Source organism: Phallusia mammillata, chromosome 6, assembly GCF_965637545.1.
Source record: "Phallusia mammillata chromosome 6, kaPhaMamm4.hap1.1, whole genome shotgun sequence".
Classification (NCBI taxonomy): domain Eukaryota; kingdom Metazoa; phylum Chordata; class Ascidiacea; order Phlebobranchia; family Ascidiidae; genus Phallusia; species Phallusia mammillata.
In genome coordinates, this window is record NC_137257.1 from 10,974,702 (window position 1) to 10,998,274 (window position 23,573).

At 35.8% G+C, this 23,573-nt stretch overlaps 1 protein-coding gene across 1 annotated transcript; it reads right to left on the reverse strand.

The window, feature by feature from the left end:
• Nucleotides 1-7: 7 nt before the first annotated feature.
• Nucleotides 8-23,513, reverse strand: LOC145232282 (nucleoporin NUP188-like). The gene is made up of 37 exons (XM_080096863.1): nucleotides 23,326-23,513; nucleotides 22,970-23,098; nucleotides 22,291-22,375; nucleotides 21,548-21,699; nucleotides 21,406-21,472; nucleotides 21,136-21,261; nucleotides 20,885-21,011; nucleotides 20,685-20,815; nucleotides 19,993-20,130; nucleotides 19,437-19,553; nucleotides 18,804-18,944; nucleotides 18,424-18,552; nucleotides 15,127-15,256; nucleotides 14,612-14,736; nucleotides 14,126-14,319; nucleotides 13,089-13,305; nucleotides 12,021-12,213; nucleotides 11,315-11,496; nucleotides 10,859-11,003; nucleotides 10,089-10,239; nucleotides 9,747-9,900; nucleotides 9,311-9,466; nucleotides 8,950-9,033; nucleotides 7,958-8,101; nucleotides 7,400-7,567; nucleotides 6,861-6,997; nucleotides 6,178-6,293; nucleotides 5,006-5,094; nucleotides 4,758-4,914; nucleotides 4,500-4,648; nucleotides 3,954-4,073; nucleotides 2,582-2,797; nucleotides 1,667-1,756; nucleotides 1,413-1,563; nucleotides 964-1,082; nucleotides 653-817; nucleotides 8-276 (listed from the first exon to the last, which is right to left on the reverse strand). The coding sequence occupies exons 1-37, from the start codon at nucleotides 23,343-23,345 to the stop codon at nucleotides 109-111; spliced, it is 5,082 nt and encodes a 1,693-aa protein (XP_079952989.1). The 5' UTR covers nucleotides 23,346-23,513; the 3' UTR covers nucleotides 8-108.
• Nucleotides 23,514-23,573: the final 60 nt, after the last annotated feature.

The window sequence follows — 23,573 nt, forward strand, 5'->3', positions numbered from 1 at the left end:
GCAGTGGTTTGAAAGGGTGAACATGTTTATTAAATGGGGCAGTGTAGAAAATACCTTAACATCGGTTCCTGCTTTCATAAGCAGCAGATTTGGAAACAAGTTGTGATTTTATCGAAGAACCTGTTTCACATACTCGCTCACCAACCCTAAGATATTCTTGCCATCATGTTTGGCGAAACCGGTTTGAACCGGTTGAGAACCACTTGGGCTGGATTGTGGTGAGTAGGAACTAGACGAGTGACGTAGATGGCGACTCGCACTGCGTACACAAGAACTCTGGACAACAACAAAATAAGTTAAACTTGGATCGGCTACACTTATCTGCGCCAAGGTGCCAAGGACCACAACGCATGTATTCAAAGAAAAAGTAAATCAGTTCACTTTTTTAATACATACTGCAGGGCTGCAGGCAATCTTAATAGCGTTGGGCAATGCAGTTTAGGCTACGAAAGTAAAATACAAAATCTGTACATCTCACACCTTATTATTTAAGTATTTCGTAAACAAACATTACAATGTGTTCTGCAAACTAACTGTTGGTATATCCCCGATCCAGGCACTATATATATGTATATATTTTGATTGCTCAGTCATTAGACCATTTTTGTCACTGCGTTGTCACAAGTCCTTAACACCACAAATTATTTCCTACCAGTTCATCGCCAAGGTTCCGTCTTAGAAACTGCTTGTTTCTGTGTGACACGTTGGTTTGTTTGAGTAACAACAGGCATTGTGACATCACAAGAACCAGGGACACGTCAGCGATATACGTCAACGAGTCTTTGTAGCTTGTATGACTTGCATTAATCGCATTAGCCTGAAGTAAAACACAACAGTGAATATTTTTTCTCCCAATCACATTTCAACCATTAAAAACCTTTATTTCATAATCGAACAATATAAAAAATCTTACCCGCCCTTATAAATATAAACTATAAATAGTCGTACGTTGTACAGAAATACCTTGTGCAGTGCAGAAAGAGCAAAATTGGCCGCACTTATAATTCCACCAAATGATACTGGAACATTTGGTTCCATAGTCGGTGTCCCAAAGTTGATCGCCAGCAATCGAGGATACTCGTCTGTGATGCAAAGTTTTGATGACATAAACAACAGGGGTGCACAACGTGCGGCCGGGGAGACAGGTTAATGAAAATGTGTACTAAAATGTTTGTAATGGCGGTCGTGAATCGATTATAAGTGTTTTGCTAAACATTTGGCTTTAAAATACGGATCTGAATACATTAAATTGAAAATATATGTGAAACTGGTATTCGGGTAATCCGGTTCTTCGGGTAAATTGGACAAAACTTCAGGCACAAATGAATCGGCAATGATTTATTGCAGGACACCACGACCAAACTTTTTTTTCATTAAATCACAAACTCGTGACGTCAAGTACCAATACAAACCTGCGACAAAGGAGTAGTCGAGCATGACTTCACAAATACCAGGCGAAAGATTTTTGAGAAAAGTCAGGCAGTTGCCTAATATGGAAGTTAGATGTATTTGAATCGGGGTTATTTCCCTAGACGGAGAATCATCATCTCTATGTCCAAGTAACTACCAAAAAATGTTTAAATATTGATTATAGTAATGAACACAAACTTATATCTGAAAGACTTGCAAGTCTAACAAAGCAAGAATAAAAAAGTTTCAAAGATACCTTACTGCTTGAAGATCTCGTTCGTAACGGTGTGACGTTGCTTAATGACGTGTTTAAGCTTCCTTGGCGCTGGTGTTTGCGTTCTCGCAACTGTTAAAGTAAAGAGAAACATAGCACAAATCAGAAGGACAAACATTGCATGATGATTTCTTTAGACCAGTGATTTTCAACTGGTGTTCCGTGAAATATCGTTAAATGTTTCATAGAATACTTGTCGAAAATCCCTGGTTTAACACAGTAGGCGTAAACCGCCTTGATTTTATGGCAGTAATTTTCCACTATCACCAGTTTGAATGGTCCATCGTGATTCGCTTTATTTATAGTTGTGTAATTATAAGGCTCGTTTTGTATCATAAGAATGTAATTGCGTGGGCCTGATGTTGCTGAAGTACTATGCAGTAGTTGAGTGTACGCTTGTTTATTTTATAGCAAAATTATAAAATTTCATTTGGTGTTTTGCAAGATTACTGCAATGCATAAAGTGTTCCGTGGTTCAAAACAGGTTGAAAAACACTACTTAGACAACCGCCCCCCTTTTTTGTATGTGTGTTTCGCCGCCCTTTTCGCTTTATAAATACTTATGTTTGCAATTTATGTCATTACCCTGATGAAGGTGTTTCGTATGGGACATCGAAACGTTGGCATATTAGAAATAAAAAAACTACCGGAAGAGCTGAAATTTTGTTGATACATTATGCCTGGCAGCAACAGTATATTCAACCGCCTGCTAAATCAAAAAGATGCAACTAAGCCTTCAGGTGGGCATAGCACCAAATATGTCCTGTTGATGCTTAGTGTCCGACCTAAAGAAACTACAGGTACATTTTTGCAAAAAAAGCTTACAAAATATTAACTATACATAAATCATTTAAGTTGCATCAAAAATGCTAAACTTCATAATATGATGTACAATACCTTCATGGTTTCTTGCACTAGCCTTGGATGAAGCAACAATGCGATCGCTGTTTGACACGTCACAGCGATGAGATCACGAATGACGTCATAAAGTTTGAGTAATTTAAACTTCCACTGTGAAAGGTATTGACCAGAAGCACCTGCCAGTAATGCGGTAGTGAAATCGACTTCACGTAGAAGGGGAATACCCTGGTTGACTGGGAGGGCCGATAAACACTGGAAATATCAAAAGGCAAAATAAAGTGCTTGTTCGAAAATGTTAGAAATTATATTGTATTTAGCTGTAAAGATATTACTAAAGAGTTTCTTTTTGATTGCCTAAATCCATTAAAATGATGCGATATAGATCATCAGTGAAAAAAAATGAGAACAGTAGCCGAATAAGGTGCTTCCTTACAGCGTGCTATGGAATTGCTTTGATTACAGTAATGACAAACATAGGAATTTGATTTTGTTTTATGGTTTTTCAGAATACCTAATTATTTCACATTGTACACCCAATAAACTTTTTTCTCCCTTGCACAGTTTGTAATCAAATTACGTCAAATTAAAAATATGTACAAATTTTAAAATTACCATAAACGCTGAACCATCAACATGTGTGTATTAAAACCTTTTTTACTATCTATAAAAATAGTTCTTTTAAATGCAAGATGGCAAAGGCTTCTTAACAAACCAAAAATCGTTGCCTAGAAAAAAATTAGGGAAATATAGATGGATACTTAGCAGTAAAGCATTTTTCATATCGCTTGGCCAATCTGTTACTTATGTTTGCGGTATCGGGTAAATCCACAAACAAAAATAATGCGTCCAAAGAAATATTATCATCTAATCAAAAAGTAAACCCACATTAAGCGGATAACTGGCGCCAAAATTAATCGATAAACGGAAATGGTCAAACAACTAAAATCCACTTGACTGAAATATCGACCATTACGATAACTGACCCAATCAGGAAAGCCAATGCAAAGGGCTTTAATATAATGTTCCTAATCGGCTACCACCAATGATAGAAACAAACACAAATTGATTGACACATTATAGCGCATTTTTGGTATTAAGTGCCTAAAAAGCATTGTGCTACAAACTGCACAATCAGGTGTTACCTGTTACGTCATACACGTGATATTGATGACATCAGTTAACCGAGTGTCTTCACCAAGTACAGTTATAAACAGTGGAAAACAATTTATTGTAACAAGTAGCCAACTGTAATCAGTTGTTATAAATTACCACGTAAATACAACAAGATCAGATGTACAAATTTGCTATTAAAACGTAATAAATCCGGATTAGGAAATGTATTAATCTATTTGTGTGTGTTTATTTCAATTTTATTATTGGTGGCAGAAAGGTAATTTTTTGTTCTTACCTGTATAATTCGCTCTTGGTGAACCCCAATGAAGTCCAACGTGTTGTCGGTGAAGTCATGCGTAACTGAACCAATCATGCATGTCATAAAATGCAGTGAAGCGTGGTACACATTTAACCACTAAACAAAAATAAGGAAATTAAAAAGAGTCTTATGTTCTACTCAACTGGACTGAAAATTAGACTGGATTACTTATTACGCAAAGTGTACTAAGTACATCAATGTAAAGGGGCCACTTAGAAAACTTTTCAAATGCCGATTCTTTGTGGTGTATCAGTATTTACAATTAAATGAACCGCCTGGTCAGATATTTTAAGTTAATACTGTGGACTTGTGGTGCCTTTTTTAACTAAAATACTTCTGCAATGATAACCAACCCACTTTCTAGACTCAAACCCCCACTTCATGGGACCAAAGTTAATGGCTTAACGCTCCCCAAAAAGCCTAACCCGGCACTGAATATAAAACACCCCAATTTTTCAACGATACTGTTTATAAAAATACTTGCATAAATTGCTTGTAGTTTTCTTAAACTTAGTAGTTTACCTTTTTTGATTTTGCGTTGTAAGCGTTCGACCAGTTCAGACACAGCTTTGGCAAGTTTCGAGTGTGGAGTATCGTCAGCGCCACCTCGTGGTATGATGAGATGTGAGAAAACAAGCGTAAAATGGCGATACATAATGGCGCCGATTTTTCTGCAAACAAAGTTGAATCTAATATAGTGGATGTGAAAATTATTTCAGATAGATTTAAACTTGCATTACACACCTACAAAGTTTTAATTAAAGACTCTTTATAACCTACCAGTTTGTTCTTTACAAGTTTCAGTTAGATCCACAAGCACCATCATGAGCAAAAATATAGTAGAGTCACGTGATACAGACTCGCGCCATGATTGGTTGATTTCTCCATCGTCACTTTCACATAGAAGTTCAAGGGTTTGAATTAAAACGATAGAGGCCTGTAATTAAAAAAACAAATGGCTTTTCATTTTTAACAAACAGGGATGTTATTTCACCCTGCTAATAGTAATCTCAAATCAATTTTCTTACCTCAATAATGAAAGCAGACGGTTTAGTGTCGAGGTGTTTCAAGATTGTTGAAAGATCGTGGCAAGTAACTTGGATGAGATCAGTCAACACTTTAAAATGTAGAGTTGTTAGATAAGCAAATGTGAACTTCTGGTTTGTTTCGTGTAATGGAACCCAACGAGAATGTAAGTGGTTATATTTTACGGATGTTTAGTTATTTTTACAGGTAAGGTCTCAGAAAAAAAATTATCCGTATTTACAAGACATACCCTTCTTTTTAACGTACGTCCTTATTCAATCTTTGCAATCTCTTCTCTTTGATAAAACTACTTTATCAACATTTTTATAGCCACACATACATACATATATGTATACAGCGGAATTTTTAAACAAAGCCTGATGTTAGCAAAAGTTTTTTTGTTGTAAAATAAATTCGTGTCCCTGAAAAGGCTTTAAGGAGTCACGGACTTTTGCCATAGACAGAAAAGTAAACCTGTTCAAATATAACATATAAACAATGTTCTCTTTATGAAATATAGTCACCACAAAACGTAGGTCACTAGTTAAGGCAGACCCGGGCATTTTACAGCCCGCGGGCCACATCTGGCCCGTTGGCTGTCCCTGTCCGGCCTGCGTGAGGTTTAAGTAAATTAAAACAACAATCCAATATAGGTCTATTTATGCTGTGCAGCCATGGAATACGGCAATTTTGCTGTTATTTTAAAAAGCCATTTGTTATATATGATTACGTAGTGATGCACGTGCGTAGGCGAACAGCTACGTGTGATGCTGGTCAAAATCGTCATAAAACACAAGTTGTTCAACCCATTGTTATGCGATAGAGCCTATAGTGCTCTTTTGTGTCAACATAATACAGCGGGGATGGGAAAAACACAAAAATCTGATTTTTACAAACTGGAAAGATTAAACGCAAATTTGATCAACCTAATTGAATAAAAACTTTGGGTTTTAACATTTCAGCGTAATATTGCAAGCTAAATTGCTATTTTTCATGTCAATTTCCCCGCTTATTTTTTATGCAAACTATAAATATTTGCATTACAACGCTCAAATGTAGAATAAAGTTTAACCAAGTAATCGTTGGTTTGGCCCTCGGACATAAGTCAAGTTTCTTATGTGGCCCGTTTTAAAAATTAATTGCCCACCCCTGAGTTAAGGTATGTTTTCTTTACCATTTTTATCTTTGTTTTTTGCAGCTTTAGCAAGATGATAAGCTGTAGTGTGAAGGTGAAAAGCTGATTTGCTGAAGTTTCCGGATTCCTCGAACTTTTGAAGCGCCTGCACACTCCTGAGAACAAAAAAAAACTTAGTCACAAATGTTGACGTTATTAAGCGAAGTTGCAAAGAAAAACATTGATAAGCGCAAAACCAATTTCTTTAAACTACAGATCTTTAAAATAGGACAATGGCTTCAAACGTTGCATTACCTTTCTCTAACCACTCCGTACTTGCTGTTGTGCTGACAAAACCAAAGTGTCTCGATAAACTGGGCGGTAGTAGATCACTTTTAAATTAATTACTAACATTGGTCAAATCTTATTCTACATTACGACTTTGTTTGAATAAAAATAATTTACCTAACTTGGTCAAAACTGTCTCGGAAACGCAGTTAGCAAAGTACTAACAATATCATTACCATGTAACTTATCTAAACTTTGTTTTGCAACAGTTTTGCGAGATGACTTTGTTGAGAAAACGTGGGGTAGATTTTGCTAGCGACAAAAAGACAAAAAGGTCGGAAACCATTGTGTTTTTTCTGCAGGTCGCTTGATTTTATGCTCGGGTCTAGTGCGTCGTTTTTTACAATTAAGGATTATATAGGCTTGAATAAAAAAGCACCACTAGTATTACTAACCTCTCGAGCCAGACATTCGTTTGCTGAAGACATCTTTTCTTTTTAATTTGGTTGTAAACTTGCGTTAAAAGCAATTCTGTGCACAGGTTCAGTAAAACATTCACTTCCTTACATGAACACGAAGCTGTGTCACCAACCTGTTAATGCAATAGTTTAACAAACAAAAACACCAAAAAACATAAAGCAGCAACAGTACGTATTATCTAAAATGTAGGTTTAGACCCGTTTATCTTAAACATTTGTCGGCAAACTATGGGCAACTATAAGCTAACAATAAGAACAGCATTTCCTTTTATGTCTAACACATAACAACGGCTTAACAGCAGGTATTAAACGGGAATCAGACCTTTTGTGAGTAACACCTTGCTGAAAGTCACGAGTCACGTAAAAAGAAGGCGGAGTTTTTATCCGTTATCAACTTTTTAAAAGAAACTCGCTTTGCTAAGTAAAACATCAAACCAGTCTAACCCAAGCAACGCTTGAACAACGAAAACGCACAGGCACATAGAGAAAGCACAATAAGAAAGCAAATATCTCACCAAAAACAAAATGGACGATATGACGTCATCCAGCATTGATTTCACAAGATCTTCATCAGTCAGCTTTGCTGCACTGATAAAAGTTTGTAAGGCTGATGTGAACATTAGGTGGCGCTCTCGTTCGTTCGTGTCGACAATTGCAAGTGATTTCGAGACACAGAGCAAAACCTGAACAATGCGATAGTGTAAAAGATCTAAATGTGCACAGAGACAGAACTTTTAGTGTTTCCCATCATATAACTGCATGCGGCAGAAGGCTAAAACTTGACTACACTGAGAACTGTGTACAGAAAACCCCGGTTAAACCGGATTTGCTTAATCCAGGACTTCGCCTAAGTCGGACAAAACTAGAGGTAGAAATGATTTGCAGTGTGGTAGAGGTTACACTAATCGTAATTGGTTTATACGAATCCTTGCCTATACCCGTCATCGTTTGTCCAAACGTTACGGATTAACCAAGGTTAAGTGTACATGTTCAATGCATGGGTTTCACTAACACCGACGCAACCAAAAATTTAACAAATCTGCTTAAAATATTAAAAATGAATAATGTGTTACCTTGGACCAATGTTGGTATCTTTTCTTTTCCTTAAACTCCTTCATAAGATCTTGGAAATTTTTGTCCGATTTTCCATGCGACATATAGAAGGTCTCTAGGGCCACCACGTTTAAAGAATGAGCACATGTCTCCAAAAGTTCGTTCTAAAAAGCGACAACTTAGTCAAACAAGAAATGTTGCTCTGAATCTTAGTGGAAGGAAAAATATGGCGACTAATTTGTCACGCCACATTTGTAAAGCGTTACAGCCCGAGCAAGCACCGAATAAGAATATATTAAGTGTTTCATGAATGGTTTAAAAATATATTTCTTGTCCTTCCAAATACTTGGTTATTTTTTTGTAGTTAAAAATATACATTTTTTATTTCCTGCGCCCCGTCGCATAAACGCAGAAGCTTTTTGGAAAAACAGACCAGTGAAAATTAATTAGTCAGTTTCGGTCGAAGTTGATTGCCCATTTGACCAAACGTTCCGATTTGGCGAGACTTGAGCTCGATGGTTTTACAGCGGAATAACTTGTCACTTTTCAGACAAACCAACATCAACACGTTAAAACAATTGTAATGTAATTACTGATACGTCACAGTCAAACGCTATATTTGAAGTAGATGCCCGTTACAAAAACATGCGACACAAAATAATTTTCAGGCGACGCAACTTATAAGATCGCGACCCATACTTTGGGAAACACTGCTCCAAACGTTGTCATCAGGATCGTGGTCACTGGTTTATGGGGGGTGCCTTCGAATACTACAGAAGTGCTAGGTACGCTTGGTGCAACGTAACTTAAAAATACTGCAGGTAACTCTCTTTGGTGCAACTAAACGGAAAAAGGGCGACGTAACTCGAAAATACTCCAGCTGCGAAGTACCATAGCGGACAAAGCAGACTTAGCGCATCAAGTGGACCTGTAGTATTCGCACCGGCTTATTGTAGCTCCGTATAAAACCATATTGATGATTTTTATGAAGTACAAAAGATCAAGACAATACCTGCGCAATTTCTTTCGGAGAATTTTCGCTGAATAATGGAAGCAACAAGGAACTCCAAAACTGTTTACCACTGCACTTCAACGCCTATGTGAAAAAATCTTTAGTGATATGAACTCAAAGGAAGTATTTGAATTCCTAGCTTGATTAAATTTTTACTCCATTACAGTGAAAAAAAATGGTAAAAGTTTTTAACATTAACATAAGGATTTAAATTTAGTTTCAGAAAGTTTAACCAAAGTAAAAAAACAAGTTTTTTTGCAAATTTAACAGGCAACACAATTGCAAACTTTGGTGTATTATTAACTATTCACAATGTTTTTGGAAAACCTTATCACAAAAGGACAATTCATTTATCACTAACCTCAAGTACTGGATGTCGCTTGTCAACCCACAGAGCATTAAGAAACTTAACACAAGCTGTGTGGAGTGAAGTTGGTAATCTGTAAGTTCCCTGCTTGTCGGGTTCGATCATCGACAAAACCACGTGCAAAAAACTCGACTTCCCAAGTTGGAGGCCCTAAAACAGATTATTTGTTTTCATGTTGTTTTACTTTTTGTTTTTCGGTCAGATTTATCTAAAATAAGGTCATCCTAAACTTCCACAATATAACATAAATCTTAAAAATGCCAGTTTATTCATTAAGATATTTATTTTGGGGTCATACTTAAATAAAAAAAAATTTAAATAACCTCATACGTCCCAATGTGTTTGAATATTACCATTCAACACAAAAATGCATACAGGGCAATATACGTTTCTACAGTAAATGTAAAACAAACATTGCAATTAGAACAACCTCTTCTGGTTTGTCCTTGACCTTTGGCTCAAGGTCGAGAAATAGTTCTAGAAGACCAGGTTGAGTCTGCACCGAGACTACCATGAAATCAAGAATTGCGATTTTCAATGAATGATGCTCGATACGGGAACGCAACCTCGATAATAAGATGTCCCTGGAAAAATGAAACAGTTTTGACATAACTTGAAAAAAATATCAACAAAATACTACACTTTCAGCTTTGCGACGACAGTAACTCAAAAGTTACATGTCTAAACAATACTCTCAATTTTAGCCGCCCCCAATCAACATGGAAAAGAGTAACTGATATATTTTCAGCAAAACAAAGATTTATGAACGTACCTGAAAGCAACAACGTCATCGCCGAGATTAGCGTGTAAAGACATTGGAGCTATGAGAGAAACTTGCCGCAAGATGGCGAGCGAGAGCTGAGGAAGGGCGAGGGTGTAGCGATGGTAGATGTAACCAGCGATGTTGGAGACTACACTACTTTCTAATAGAGAAATAAACCATATTTTAGGACGAGATAACATAACAAGGGCATTTATTTATGTCAATGATGAATTTGTAACCATGTAAAGACAAGGTGTAGACTTTAACAGACACTGCATATAATCGTTGTAACATGTGTGACTTACTTTATGTTTTGTTAAACATATCATTCTTTTAGTGACAGGACAAACGTGATCGCACGTTTTATGTATGATTTTGAGTTTTAGATGCTCTACATCAGGGCTTTCCAAATTTATGATTCGCAAACCACTTTAAATTTATAACAAATTCGCGCCTTTTACACTTGCACTTAGCTAAGTTGGACTTTGAGCATTGATATCATCTGATATCCCACGCATTTTTATACCACCAAGTGTGGATTAGGCTTTTTTCATCCAGACATCAGGGTTCACATATGGCGTGATAAAATAAACTTACAAATAAGCAACACTACAAGTTTTTACATCACGAGAAATCGTCTTTGTTAAAAACAGATCAAGTTTTGTCTAATAGTTATGCCAAAAAGTGGTCACAAATTCAACCTGAAACCAATGTCTGCCCAAACAATATGAAACCTCGTGTTGTAAACTGAATGTAAATGTCCAAGTTTAAGCACGTACCTCCGACGTTAGGTGTCGCTAGCACCTGTTTCAGAAAAGTGGGGTTGCTATCGGCAACAAGATCCGATGAGCGCAGGAGATTGTTCAGGACCGAAAATGCAAGACGAACTATCTCCGACATTTGGTTTGCGCCTGATGAGAACGGCTGCAAAAAAGCAATTACGTTAAACAAAAACATGAGGCACAGACCTTGCTGAACATACTTTGTGCTAGGTTAATAGATTAGTGCTGGAACGTTACTACATGGTACAGGCCTACAAATACACCAATGCTTTGGTAATATTATGACCGTCGATACAATAGTTTGATCGTTTCAAGTTAGTTGGATAAAATAAAAATGATCGATTCCAGGCTTCAAAATATTAAAACAAATATAAAACACTCCTTTTACCAGAAAATCATCAAAAAGTAAAAACCAATGTATTTTGCAATTTAGGGACACATCGATTGACAAACCTGATTCAAAAAGACAGACTGAATAAGGTCAACGGGTACGGAGGCAATTTTTAACAAAACTTCAGCTCCGTTTTGTTCCAACAATGACGCTACCACAGATTTTTGTAGAATTCTGGCAGATTGAGTAAGCTCAGAGTCAGCAATCCGCAACATGACGTGAAAGAGCTTTAAACATCTTACACCTGAAATTCATCAGATCAAATCATTTTACTTCAACTTCGAAAGTAGAATTGATATTTTTGAGGGGTTGCGCTTATTTAATCACTTGTGGGTTTGGTCGATTTATTGGGCAATACGTAACATAGTACAAAAGTATTTACTAAAAAACAAAAATGCATATTGCCCTTCGCACAACGAAGTATTACTTGACCAACGAATAAACTTCACCGAAGCGCCTGTAATTTTGGCAACACAAAGTTTTTTTCCCCAAACCGGGGGATAACGTATGCTGTGAAGCAACGTGAACAAACAATGTATTTTTATTCTTTGAACTGATTTCTCTCATCAACAACAACCCCTCTTATCACTTATCTTTTGTAAATTTTAACATTTCTGCTAAAAAAGGGCAACTTCAAGAACACATGGTGCAAAGGTAAATAAGGCGATGTGGAAAAACCCAGATATTTCCACCAGACTAACAAGTTGAAATTCGTTGGTTATGCTTTTGTGCTTAAATCATTTCTGCAGTCTAAATATTTCAACTCACCTATATTGTCCCATAGATCCTCGTTTCGTTGCCACTTGAGCAAACAACAGAAAACCTCCTTCATCACAAAGTTTACTGTTACAGCAATGCACTCTGTGATTTTGTCTTCGGATTCCATTGAATGCTCCAGTAATGACGTCATCAGGTCGACTGTCGCCATGGTGACGAGGTAGGTGTTGTTAACACGTTCCCACTAAAATAAATGTGAGAGTAAGTCAAGCATGCTTTAAGCATAGAAGAAAACGCAAAAGTTTTAATAGAATTCAAATTGTCTGTCTGAGATTTTGGGTAAATTTGCAAACTGAATTATTGATATATTTTGTAAAAACTTATGTAGTAAAACGATCTAGTACTTTGTCTTAAACTTATTCAGTTTCAAATTCAAAAAGTTATTTGAGAACAATCCATTTTTCTGCATAACACTTTAATTATTGTTTCTCAACCAAAAGTTGATTATTTTAAAGGTAGCAACCAGGTTTTTTCATCAGAGAAGCAAGTTATGTCTTCCAGTTAAGGACACCAAGCAGCAAAATAACCTGATGATAAGTTCAGAAAAATCAATCCAGGATTTGAGTGAACACATCACACATTAAAATCATTTTTCACATAACTAGTGATGTACTAAACCCACTTGAAAAGATTTGAGGCTTTGGTCCCTAAATTGAAATTTTGAACAAAAAAAATCCAATTATGGCCGAGCCTAAAATGGCCCAATGATTGTTTGAGGCAAGAATTGGTAGAGGCAAATATTAAGTGATTTACTTTATTTTCATAGGCCAAACACTTTTGGCAGTGATTTTATACACCTATGAGGTTCAGTTTTGGCCAAACTGTCCAGGAATGTTAACCAGAAACCAAAACATTGCTGTAGCAAAATGTTTTGGCCAACTGAAACTTTACTTTGGGCCAGGGTATCGAAATTGCATTTAATGTGATTTATGTCATTCAAATGTGAGTAGAAGTTTTAATCTAACATATTTTACTACATAGCTATTTCACAACAATTTGAGAAAATCACTGTATACATGCGGATTATATATATATTAGCGCAAATGCTGCTTGACTTACTTCTGTTAACAAGCGACCAAATATGCCAGGATAAATTTGCACTTGGTCCGCATTCTGTTGAAAAGCTCCTTTATCCATTGATGGAAAATATTGGACTTGTTTAAGATCACTCAATATTTTTTGTGCATTTTCTGATGGGTTCATTTTCACAAGAGCGATGTAACATTGCAGGCAGGTTGAAATGAGTTGAGTGGCTGGTTCAGTCATCTGCATTATCCTAAACAATATGTTTAAGTTAACAGTATAAAAATATTGTGGCAGTGGCAAAACAACATAAAATTACCGAACATTTACAGAGGCAGAGAACCATCTGTGTTTAAATCAAAGCATGTTAACAAGTCAGAAAGAAATGTTGTTGTTTTTCAGAAAAAAGCTAATTTCAAAAGTGTTAACTAGAAAGTCGTAACATTTTGAAGTAGATGTCCAAAAACAACATTGAAAATGTTCAAAACACACACAAGAAAATATTTCCGTTTTTCAGTAATAATCTACTGAACCAAATCGTGGTTAAAATTAGTGATGGGACAAGTACCCGGTACCCGGTACTCGGTATCGATGGTATCGAACGATTTCAGTGGTATCGATACTCGTACTCGGTATCGAAATATTTTGTCTCAGTTTTCCAAAAACGTGCGAGTACCGAAGGCCGATTTACACCATAAGAATACGGGCAACTTTTGGCCAATATTTGCTTCGGACAGTACAAAATTGGAAAAAAGTCCCGCCAGTTTACGTACGCCTTTTTCGCTATCACGTGGTGATTACATTTTTCGGCATGTGTGTGCGCACGCCTTTACCCCGAGCATGGCAGATAAATTAGCTAGTGATATACAACTAAGTACAACACTACACTTAAGTACTCGGTATCGAAGGTATATACATGTGGTACTCGTACTCGGTATCGGTACTCGCTTCAAAATCTGGTATCGTCCCATCACTAGTTAAAATGCATTGTTATTGAGTATATAGGTCATTACCCGAACCATGTTTTTTGTTCAATGATTTATATTAAATTTGGAAATACCGGTTTGACTTACTTTTGAATAAGACCAGGTATTTTTGAGATAAACATGTTCATAGTCTCCAAAACAGCCATGCAGTCTGTTCCACTGACTGACGACGACTGCAGCGAGGCTAGCATTTTTTCGACCAACCGAAAGATAAGTTGGGATTTTTCAATAAACCCAAGCAAGTGATAGTTAGAGCTTGGCCCTTGGTATTTGAGAAGACTCTGTAAAAATATTTCTATGAGCTAACTACAATTTTTTAAAAAGTATTAAATGTTGCTTGCTAAAAATAACACTCAGAACAACACATTTTGTGTCCCAATTCTAAATTAAATAGATCAGTTTTTGGGTTTAAACATATTTTGTATCCATATTTTTGCTCTAAAAACTTTGGTTTGGAATTTGGATAATAGTCACATGGAAAATTCAGACTAAACAAAACACAATGTATATTATGCATCTTTCATCCATATATTTGTTTAAGAAACCTAACAAGAAAACATGTGTATAACCCACCTGTATTTCAGCATCAAATACTTTCCACCCATCAATTGATTGTTGCCATTGAACCAGTTCACCTTGCTGACTGTCCACAAGTTGTCCCAATGTTCCAACACGAAGCTTCACTGTAAGCATCCCACCTGCAGATGGTAAAATGTATAAAAATAAACCATTTTATTAAACTTCATTGGCAAAAAAATGTCTAAAAATTTGAACAAATCACATTTGTTGTATTTGCCTGTTCGTTTTAAAAAACATGGGATTTTTTATTTCACAGACACTAGTTAGTGCACACACACAGACACACACACAGTATTTTCAACTGGCTTTTGAAGTATAAACCCAAAGCGATGTTCTTGTCATCAAAGGTAATCAGCTTATCCTCACAGATGGTGAAACATCTTACCTTACATTTAACTCATTACACAAAGTGAAAAAAACAAGAATGCTCAGTACAGAGTACATTACTCCATTAAAAATGGATCACATATCTAACTTGACCTGTCCCAATGCTTGTAAACAATTCACACCTGCAACGCTGATCGGTTTGTGACACAACAATCTCCAACATGAACCATCTTGTAAACTTTCCACATCATCCCGGGGACACGTTGCAAGATATTCAGCAAATGTTGGTAAGTCAGAAAGAAATGCATGAATCTTGAAAGACATTTATGGTAAATATAGGGACATGAAACCTTTGTCATTGAGGGGCCAAATACAACTAGAAGGGTGGCTTAGCACATATTGCCCTTGAATATACACTATAACCTATTTTAAATCATAAATATATTTCCTATGCTTATTTTGTATTGGGTCCCATATTAGCCATCGTCTTATACAACCTTAGTCGTTTCTGCAGGCAAAAACTCATGGGTCCCCACACATGTAAAGTTGAAAATAATGCAATTCAAGAGATAACCATGAGAAAGTCGGGTGTTGTAAGGTAAAACACAGTGATCGGCACTGGGCTTAAATAATAATACTATGTAGAATACAAGCTATAAAATTAGATCCCAGATATTGTTTGAAGTATGTCCTATTTAACGTTTTAAAAAACTGACCCATTTTAGGGGGCTAGTAGGGCAACTAATTGGGTTTGACACACAAACTAAAAAATATATAAAAACCACAATGACTTAATCAATAGTACTGCAAAATTTCAGCCAAATCCGCCAATGTTTAAAATTTCGACCACTAGAGGTATTTTGAGCAACAACCGTTAATGTTTCTGACGTCATAGGGCTGTTAACAACCCCCTAACTGCCATGGCGCAAAAACGACCACCAAGCAACCCACCAACGAGCAACATACAACTGGTTGCCCTTGTAACACTATTGCTCAAAAGAAATCTTTCGTTTGTAGTGACCAGTAACATACAAATACGTTTTACACTTCAGGGGCTTGTGGGGTAAATGTTAGGACTACAGGGTTGAACGCAACAATCGACACCTATAAATGGCATACTATACAAGAAATCTAAATTTCAGCCAATTCTGACACTGTTTAAAAACTCACCCATTTTAGGGGGCTAGCGGGGTAAATACTGGGGTTATCAACAAAACAAAGTGGGATGCACATCTACATAACTATATCTACCATCTGTGTAAATTTCAGCTGAATCCATTAAACATTTGATGGTAAAACGAGTCGGACAAACTTCGGGGTAAAAACACCCATTTTAGGGGGCTAGCGGGGTAAATACTGGGGTTATCAACAAAAACAAAGTGGGATGCACATCTAAATAACTACATCTACCATCTGTGTAAATTTCATCCAAATCCATCAAACATTTGATGGAAAAACGAGTCGGACAAACTTTGGGGAGAAAAAAAATGAAAGAAAAAAAAAGAAAGAAAAAGAAAAAACAACAACAAAAAAAAACAATTTGAGTAAAATCAATATGTGTCCCCTTCAGGAAAGGGGACCCATAATTATCATGCATTGATTGTGGACCGCACCTTTTATATAACACAAGGTGATTTCACTTTGTTGCATATCAAATATGCTTATATTCAGTTAACATGTAAAATTTCGTATTTGATTCTCGTCGCATTATTTTTAGGTCACAGAAAACTAGCATCGCTGACATTGATCAAAAATATACAATAATTGAACTCGATTTTCAGTACATTTGAAATCCAGTGTCTCTGCGGGCCGCACAACCTTTAATCAATCAGTCGCGTTTGTTTTGCCCCCGGGCCAAAATTTTAAAATGTTTCTTTATGCTTCATTCCTAATGTATAAAGTTTATACACATGGCTTTTCCTTTGGACAGTCTTACTCTAAACAATTAAAACTAGAAGGGTGGCTTAGCACATATTGCCCTTGCATATACACTATGATCAATTTTAAAACATAAATATATTTCCTATGCTTATTTTGTATTGGGTCCCATATTAGCCATCATCTTTTATAACCTTGGTTGTTTCTGCAGGCAAAAACTCATGGGTCCCCATACATGCAAAGTTGAAAATAATGCAATTCAATAAATAACAATTAAAAAAAAAACTGACCCATTTTAGGGGGCTAGTAGGTTAACTAATGGGGTCCGACACACAAACTAAAAAAATAGGAAACCTCAATGACTCAATCAATAGTACTGCAAAATTTCAGCCTAAACCGCCAATGTTACAAATTTCGACCACTAGAGGTGTTTTGAGCAACAACCGTTAATGTTTCTTATGTCAAAGGGCTGTTAACAACCCCCGAACTGCAATGGCACAAAAACGTCCACCAAGCAACCCACAAAGTCACAAATGAGTAACATACAACTGGTTGCTCTTGTAACACTATTGTGCCACAGAAATCTTTTGTTTGTGGTGCCCAGTAACATACAAATACGTTTTACACTTTGGGGGCTTATGGGGTAAATGTTAGGGCTACAGGGTTGAACACAACAATTGACACCTATAAATGGCATACTCTACAAACTATTCCAATTTTAGCCAATTCTGACATTGTTTACAAATTCACCCCTTTTAGGGGGCTAGCGGGGTAAATACTACGGTTATTCGGACAAAAAAGGGGGATGCACATCTACATAACTACATCTACCATCTGTATAAGTTTCAGCCACATCCATCAACCATTTGATGGCAAAACAAGTCGGACAAACTTCGGGGGGAAATACCCATTTTAGGGGGCTAGCCGGGTAAATACTGGGGTTATCAACACAAACAAAGTGGTAAGCACATCTACATAACTACATCTACCATCTGTGTAAATTTCAGCCAAATCCATCAAACATTTGATGGAAAAACGAGTCGGACAAACTTCGGGGAAAAAATACCCATTTTAGGGGGCTAGCAGGGTAAATACTGGGGTTATCAACACAAACAAAGTGGGATGCACATTTACATAACTATACCTACCATCTGTGTAAGTTTCATCTAAATTCATTAAACATTTGATGGCAAAACGAGTCGGACAAACTTTGGGGTAAAAGGGGGCTAGCGGGGTAAATACTGGGGTTATCAACAAAAACAAAGTGGGATGCACATCTACATAACTATATCTACCATCTGTGTAAATTTCATCGAAATCCATCAAGGATTTGATGGAAAAACGAGTCGGACAAACTTTAGGGAGAAAAAAAAAAGAAGAAAAAAAAGAAAAAAAAAGAAAAAAACAAAAAGAATTTGAGTAAAATCAATATGTGTCCCCTTCAGGGAAGGGGACCCATAATTAAAATTGTATTGATAAGTACAAAAAAACAGACCAATACCAAAAAAATCAGAAATTAGCAATTTGGTGATAAGCACTTTAAACAACTCAAAAGTAGTTAATATCAATAATATGTTATAGATAACATTTATTATAGTTACCTGAATAGCTGCAATTTCACTGGTTGCCATAGCAGCAAGCAATTCAAGCATATAACCGCTGTTTATAGGGAAATAACCACTAGCTGACAAAAGCAAGGCATCCATGTCACATCTGGCAATTCCTTTCCCCTAAAAAGTAGGTAAGTTGATAAAACTACCTAGATTACTGATCTTGTCAGCTAAGGTCTCACAAAACCCAGGACTCATGTTATGGATTTACCAAAAGAATATTAACTCTGGAAATAAATTATTTTAATTTTCTGATACAACTCATTTAGTGATAATTAATTATAGATGCTGATGTATGCAGTTCATTCAATCACAATAAAAAAATATGATATATTTATTGTAAATCTTCATGCATATAATTGCTATCTTACTAGATCTGTGGGTTTCGCTTCAAGTAATCTAACTGCAACAGCGACAAGATCACCATAGCAACCCAATGTGTCTTCATGAAATGATTTTGTGACACAGGAGATTACTCCACGTAGAACTCGCTTTGCTGTAGAAGATATATTCTGCAACAGGAACATCAAACAACATTAACAGGTCTGATAGTAATAGACAAAATATCTTTTGGAGGGCTCTGCATAAACATGAGCAACTTTAAAATCATTAAGAATGTGACATGATATTTTAGATTAAGCTAGACCTTGAAGTTAAACTTACCCAACATTTTTTTGCATACAGGTCTTAAGGAATAGATGTAACAAATCAATACAAACTGTAAATGCATGCAATTTTGTGCAAAGAAGTAAAAATTATGATGCAAATAAAGATTGGAATTCAGGCACAAATCAAACCCATTTTTAAACTCAATTGAAGCCAGTTTTGGTTTAAAATGCCAGTCAAAATCGGTTTACATCGCTAAATTTTTAATTTTGGGCAAACATAAGCAATAAATGTAATATACTCAAAATCATTTGGAACCAAGCAAATTACAACAAAACATGCCTTTAGTGGCAAGTTGCATATTTATGCCAGCACAATATATGAAACTGAGATCCTACCGATTCAGTATTAAAAGGATAGTTAATGATAATTTGATCGATTTCTCGCCACACATTATTATCAATAGCTCGCTCCCCAAGCTTTTGAGTAAGTAATCCTCCATTTTCTTCCATCAACTGAAACAAACCACATAGTACAGTCACCATACAGTTTATTCTCTAAAGTTTGTTTTGGGCTTTTTCTTTTATTTAAAAAAGTTTAGAAATTTTTCAGCAAAACATGTGCTTCATGGAACACAACTTATGAATCTATTTGCTTTATTTTATGATAATCAGTATGCCCATTACCGCAATGATGAAAAACATATTTTGTACTGAACATTATAGCACTTTTGTCACTTATTAGTAATTAAAAATAAACAGAATCCTTGGCATCATTTAACACTTCACATTTTTGCACCTTGATTTCGCAAAACAACATTTATTGAATTTGTTTTAATCAACACACACCAGTTTTAATACTTGTCAAGCATGACATCAGCAAAAAATGCAGCACTCTTTTTTTAAATTTAGATAAATACCTACAATTACATCAGGCATGAAATAAAATACCCACCACATAGCGCACTGTAGCCCAAGCAAGCATTAAAGGAGACAAACTGCTTTCATCAATTGATTTCAAAATTATGTCATCAATTTGTTTAAAACTTTTATCATGTTTCTTCAATTGATGGTCTGTCACTGCATCAGGATCCTAACAAATATTCTTTTAATGAGAAAATTATTTGTTCCAAAAGGAAAATCTTTCTGCATTTTTACAAGTTTTCATACTAAACCATACAAACTAATCAAAATATCCACAGTGGCAGACTGTGCTTGAAAAACCTAAGGTAGCCTTGCCACCCTGCAACTGCCTAATCGGTACCTATGGTTTGAATCAGCGGTTCCCAAACTGGACCAACTGGGGTCCGTACAGCAGTTTCAGTAGGTCCGCAAAGAGAATTATCTTCAAAGCTTCAAAGCAGCTTCAGAGGGTCCGCAATGTACAGCAATGATTGCTTTCTCGGGTGCTTGTTTTATATTAGTCTTTAGTATCAAATTTCCTTTTTTTCATTAAAAAAAATGCATTTTTTCTAGAGCATTCTTGGATTTTTATAGGGCCGCAAAATATGAGAATAATTACAAAGGGTCCACCAGGCAAAAATTTTACAAAAGTTTGGGAACCGCTGGTTTAAATATTTATCTCCAACCCACCCTTCCTCTACAAGACCGAAAATAGTAAATTTTTAACAACAGATGTTTTTGTACCTGCAAAAATTCCAAGTCAAATCCTTCAATTAACAAAACTTGCATCAACCAACTCATCGATGTCAACATCACTTTCACTAACCACGAATCTGCTACTTCCAGCAATGGATGGCTAATACCAAAACTGTGTTCTAATGATAACACAGGTGATTGATGAAAATAGCAAAGCATATTTTGTTTAAACAACGAAGAAAAGTTACCCTTGAATATTTTTGCAAGTTTTGCCACAAGATCACATGGCATTTCAAAGTGTGAATAGTATAGAAGAAAAACTTGCAAGATTTCACATTGTTCTTTGATTTGTTGTATGGCCAACTTGGAAAGGACCTGTTGATTACACAAGCATGGTTTACTTTCAATGGCACACATTAATTTTTGATGGTAAAAAGTAAAAAACAAAACAACAAATATTTGGTGAGGGTTTTTATTTACATTCAAACTTGTCTCAAACCTCTGAAGTGCAGTCTACTCCTCTAGTAGTGATGTTTAAGCTTTCACATGAAAATAACTTCTCAAACTGATTTGTCAAGGTCGTAACAAGGTCAGGAAGATTTGATAAGATCTCAGAATACACATCCTTTAAAAAGAAGAGTACTTTTGCATTGAAATTATTATTGCCAAAATAAGACAAAAGCCAAGTATGCTGAATATAAACAAATGTAAAAAATCATAAATATTTGAAACATGCTGAATGTCTGAACAACTTTGCATTTAAACTCACTTTAAATGGGTGGTCATTGTCTTGAAAGTAAGCTATCATCGGTGTGACACATCTCACACAGTAGAGTCTGAAAACATTATTGGTTATTTGGTCAAAAATCGAAGACTTTTATATTTTGCAAATTTTAACACAAATAATCTACCTCTCAGTAAAGTAAAACTCTGCTACATTGCTAAGCAGATCATGAGAGTTCTTTTCATCTGCCAACAATTGTTGCAACTTTTGTTTGGAACCACGAAATTGTAGTTTTGCAAATTGCCGAACCATGTCATGCATTTGACAACAGTGAACATTCTACAGAAAATAGTAGTCATTGTAAACCAAATTCAAATCAATCTTATTAACTCTATTAAACTGCACATATAGAGTGCATAACTATAGTTACAGGATTCAAAATCTGTTAAAATTTATTCAAATCTGAACATGAACAGTACCAACTACAAACTCAACAAAAATAATTTAATCTCCAACCTAAGTTTATCTTACTGAGATTTCTACTCAACTAATATGCAGCACAACTAATATACTGTTAAGCCCAAACAAACAACAGTTGACCGCAGCATGTTTAATTTCACCTTGCTATTTGATGATTTAACTATTTGCAAGAAACATACTGGACTAAAATGGACAGGCAGTTCACACATAAACACAACCATCCTGCACAATCATAACTAGTACATTGTAATGGCCCTATTGCATTTTAGAAAGGCACATGCTTTACCACAGACTTTAGAGCAAATCAGTTAACCTCGGGAGTGGAGGTAAAAAAACAGAAACATTAATTTTGCCTATTTTGAAGGCCTCATCAGTTTTCGTGTTATTCAATTTGACACAGGAACATGATAAAATCTTAAACCTAACACATACAATAAGTTTTGAACATACCAGCAGTTTTGCTGCACGATTAACAAATTTTTTAAGGTTCTCTGACATTTTTCTTTTTTCATTCATTTCCTTGAAAGATGAAGAACTATAAATAGATTATAAAAGTTGTTTAAGGACACACAAATAATATAGTTACAGAGTTTTTTTTATTAGTCATGGTGGTTCCAGAAAATTGCAAAATAATGTTCATGATTTCAAAAATTAGTTAAGATGTAAAATTATTATTCTGGTACAAGCAATTAGGAGCTTTCGCATTTTTATTGAGACGTTTGTATCCAGTGGACCCAGTCTGCAGAACATGGCAGTTCCCGACGAGATCTTGCGCGTGCAGGACCAACATGTCCTGCGTGCGCGCTTGCAAGACCCATAAGTTCGTGTGCAAGGCCAAGTTCAGCACCCTCAAAGAGAGTAAATGGGGTCAAAGCAATACAATTAAATGCCTTTCGTGTGAAATTTCCGCGCGCAACCCCCCAAAATTGGCGTGGAATTTTTTTTTTTTTTTAATAATCGTGCGTGCAGCTGCCACACTCTGCAGACTGGCAGTGGACAAACATCAAAGTTATCAATAAAACATCAGTTAAGTCCACCGATTGCCCAGTAAAAAGATGACAATAAAAGCAAAACCATCATGCCAATTTGAAAGAAACATGTCAAACTATTTAACTTTACCACAACTTACCTGTATGGTTTAAAAAAATCTAACCCCAGTTTTAGAGTTTCAATTGATTTGAATAGATCTTGTTCTACTAGTTTTGCATCCTGGATTGAGGACATCCCAACTGCAACACTCCATATCTCTTGAAATGATCTGAAAAATACATACATAAAATATATATTCTTAAAAACATTGCTTTAATTAGTAATATGTATTTTCATTCTCCCATCTCCATTATCAAGAATTTACTGTGTCTCAGTATTTTTATTTTGATGTTAGAATTCAAACTGTTCCAAAAACAACACTAAAAGCAAACATTCAATTTGCAAAAAGAAAGCACTTTTGTTTGGAAATTAGGCATTTTGAAGTGAGAACCTTACATTAAATTTGGAGCAGCCATCGTGTTTTGAACGAAATTCACAAAAATCCCATCTACAACCAATCAACCAGTGATTACAATTAGGGAACAGCAACTGCTCTCACTGGACAGTGGACACTGAACAGGTCTCCTCAGTTGAAAATGAAATCCTTCCTGTCTTCTTTGCGCGCGATCTTCAGGTAAATACCCTAATATGATATGTTTATTTTAGAGTTCTATTTGAAAGGAAATATACATAAAATAAAACGA

What these genes read in the sequence shown, in the direction of transcription:
- LOC145232282 (XM_080096863.1), bottom strand. Translation starts at nt 23,345, where the DNA reads ATGGCTGCTCCAAATTTAAT. An exon ending in ACTTGCAAAAATATTCAAGG is followed by an intron (nt 20,816 to 20,884) that starts GTAACTTTTCTT and finishes TGTTATCATTAG; the next exon opens with AACACAGTTTTGGTATTAGC. An exon ending in TTGACTTGGAATTTTTGCAG is followed by an intron (nt 20,131 to 20,684) that starts GTACAAAAACAT and finishes AATATTTGTTAG; the next exon opens with GATCCTGATGCAGTGACAGA.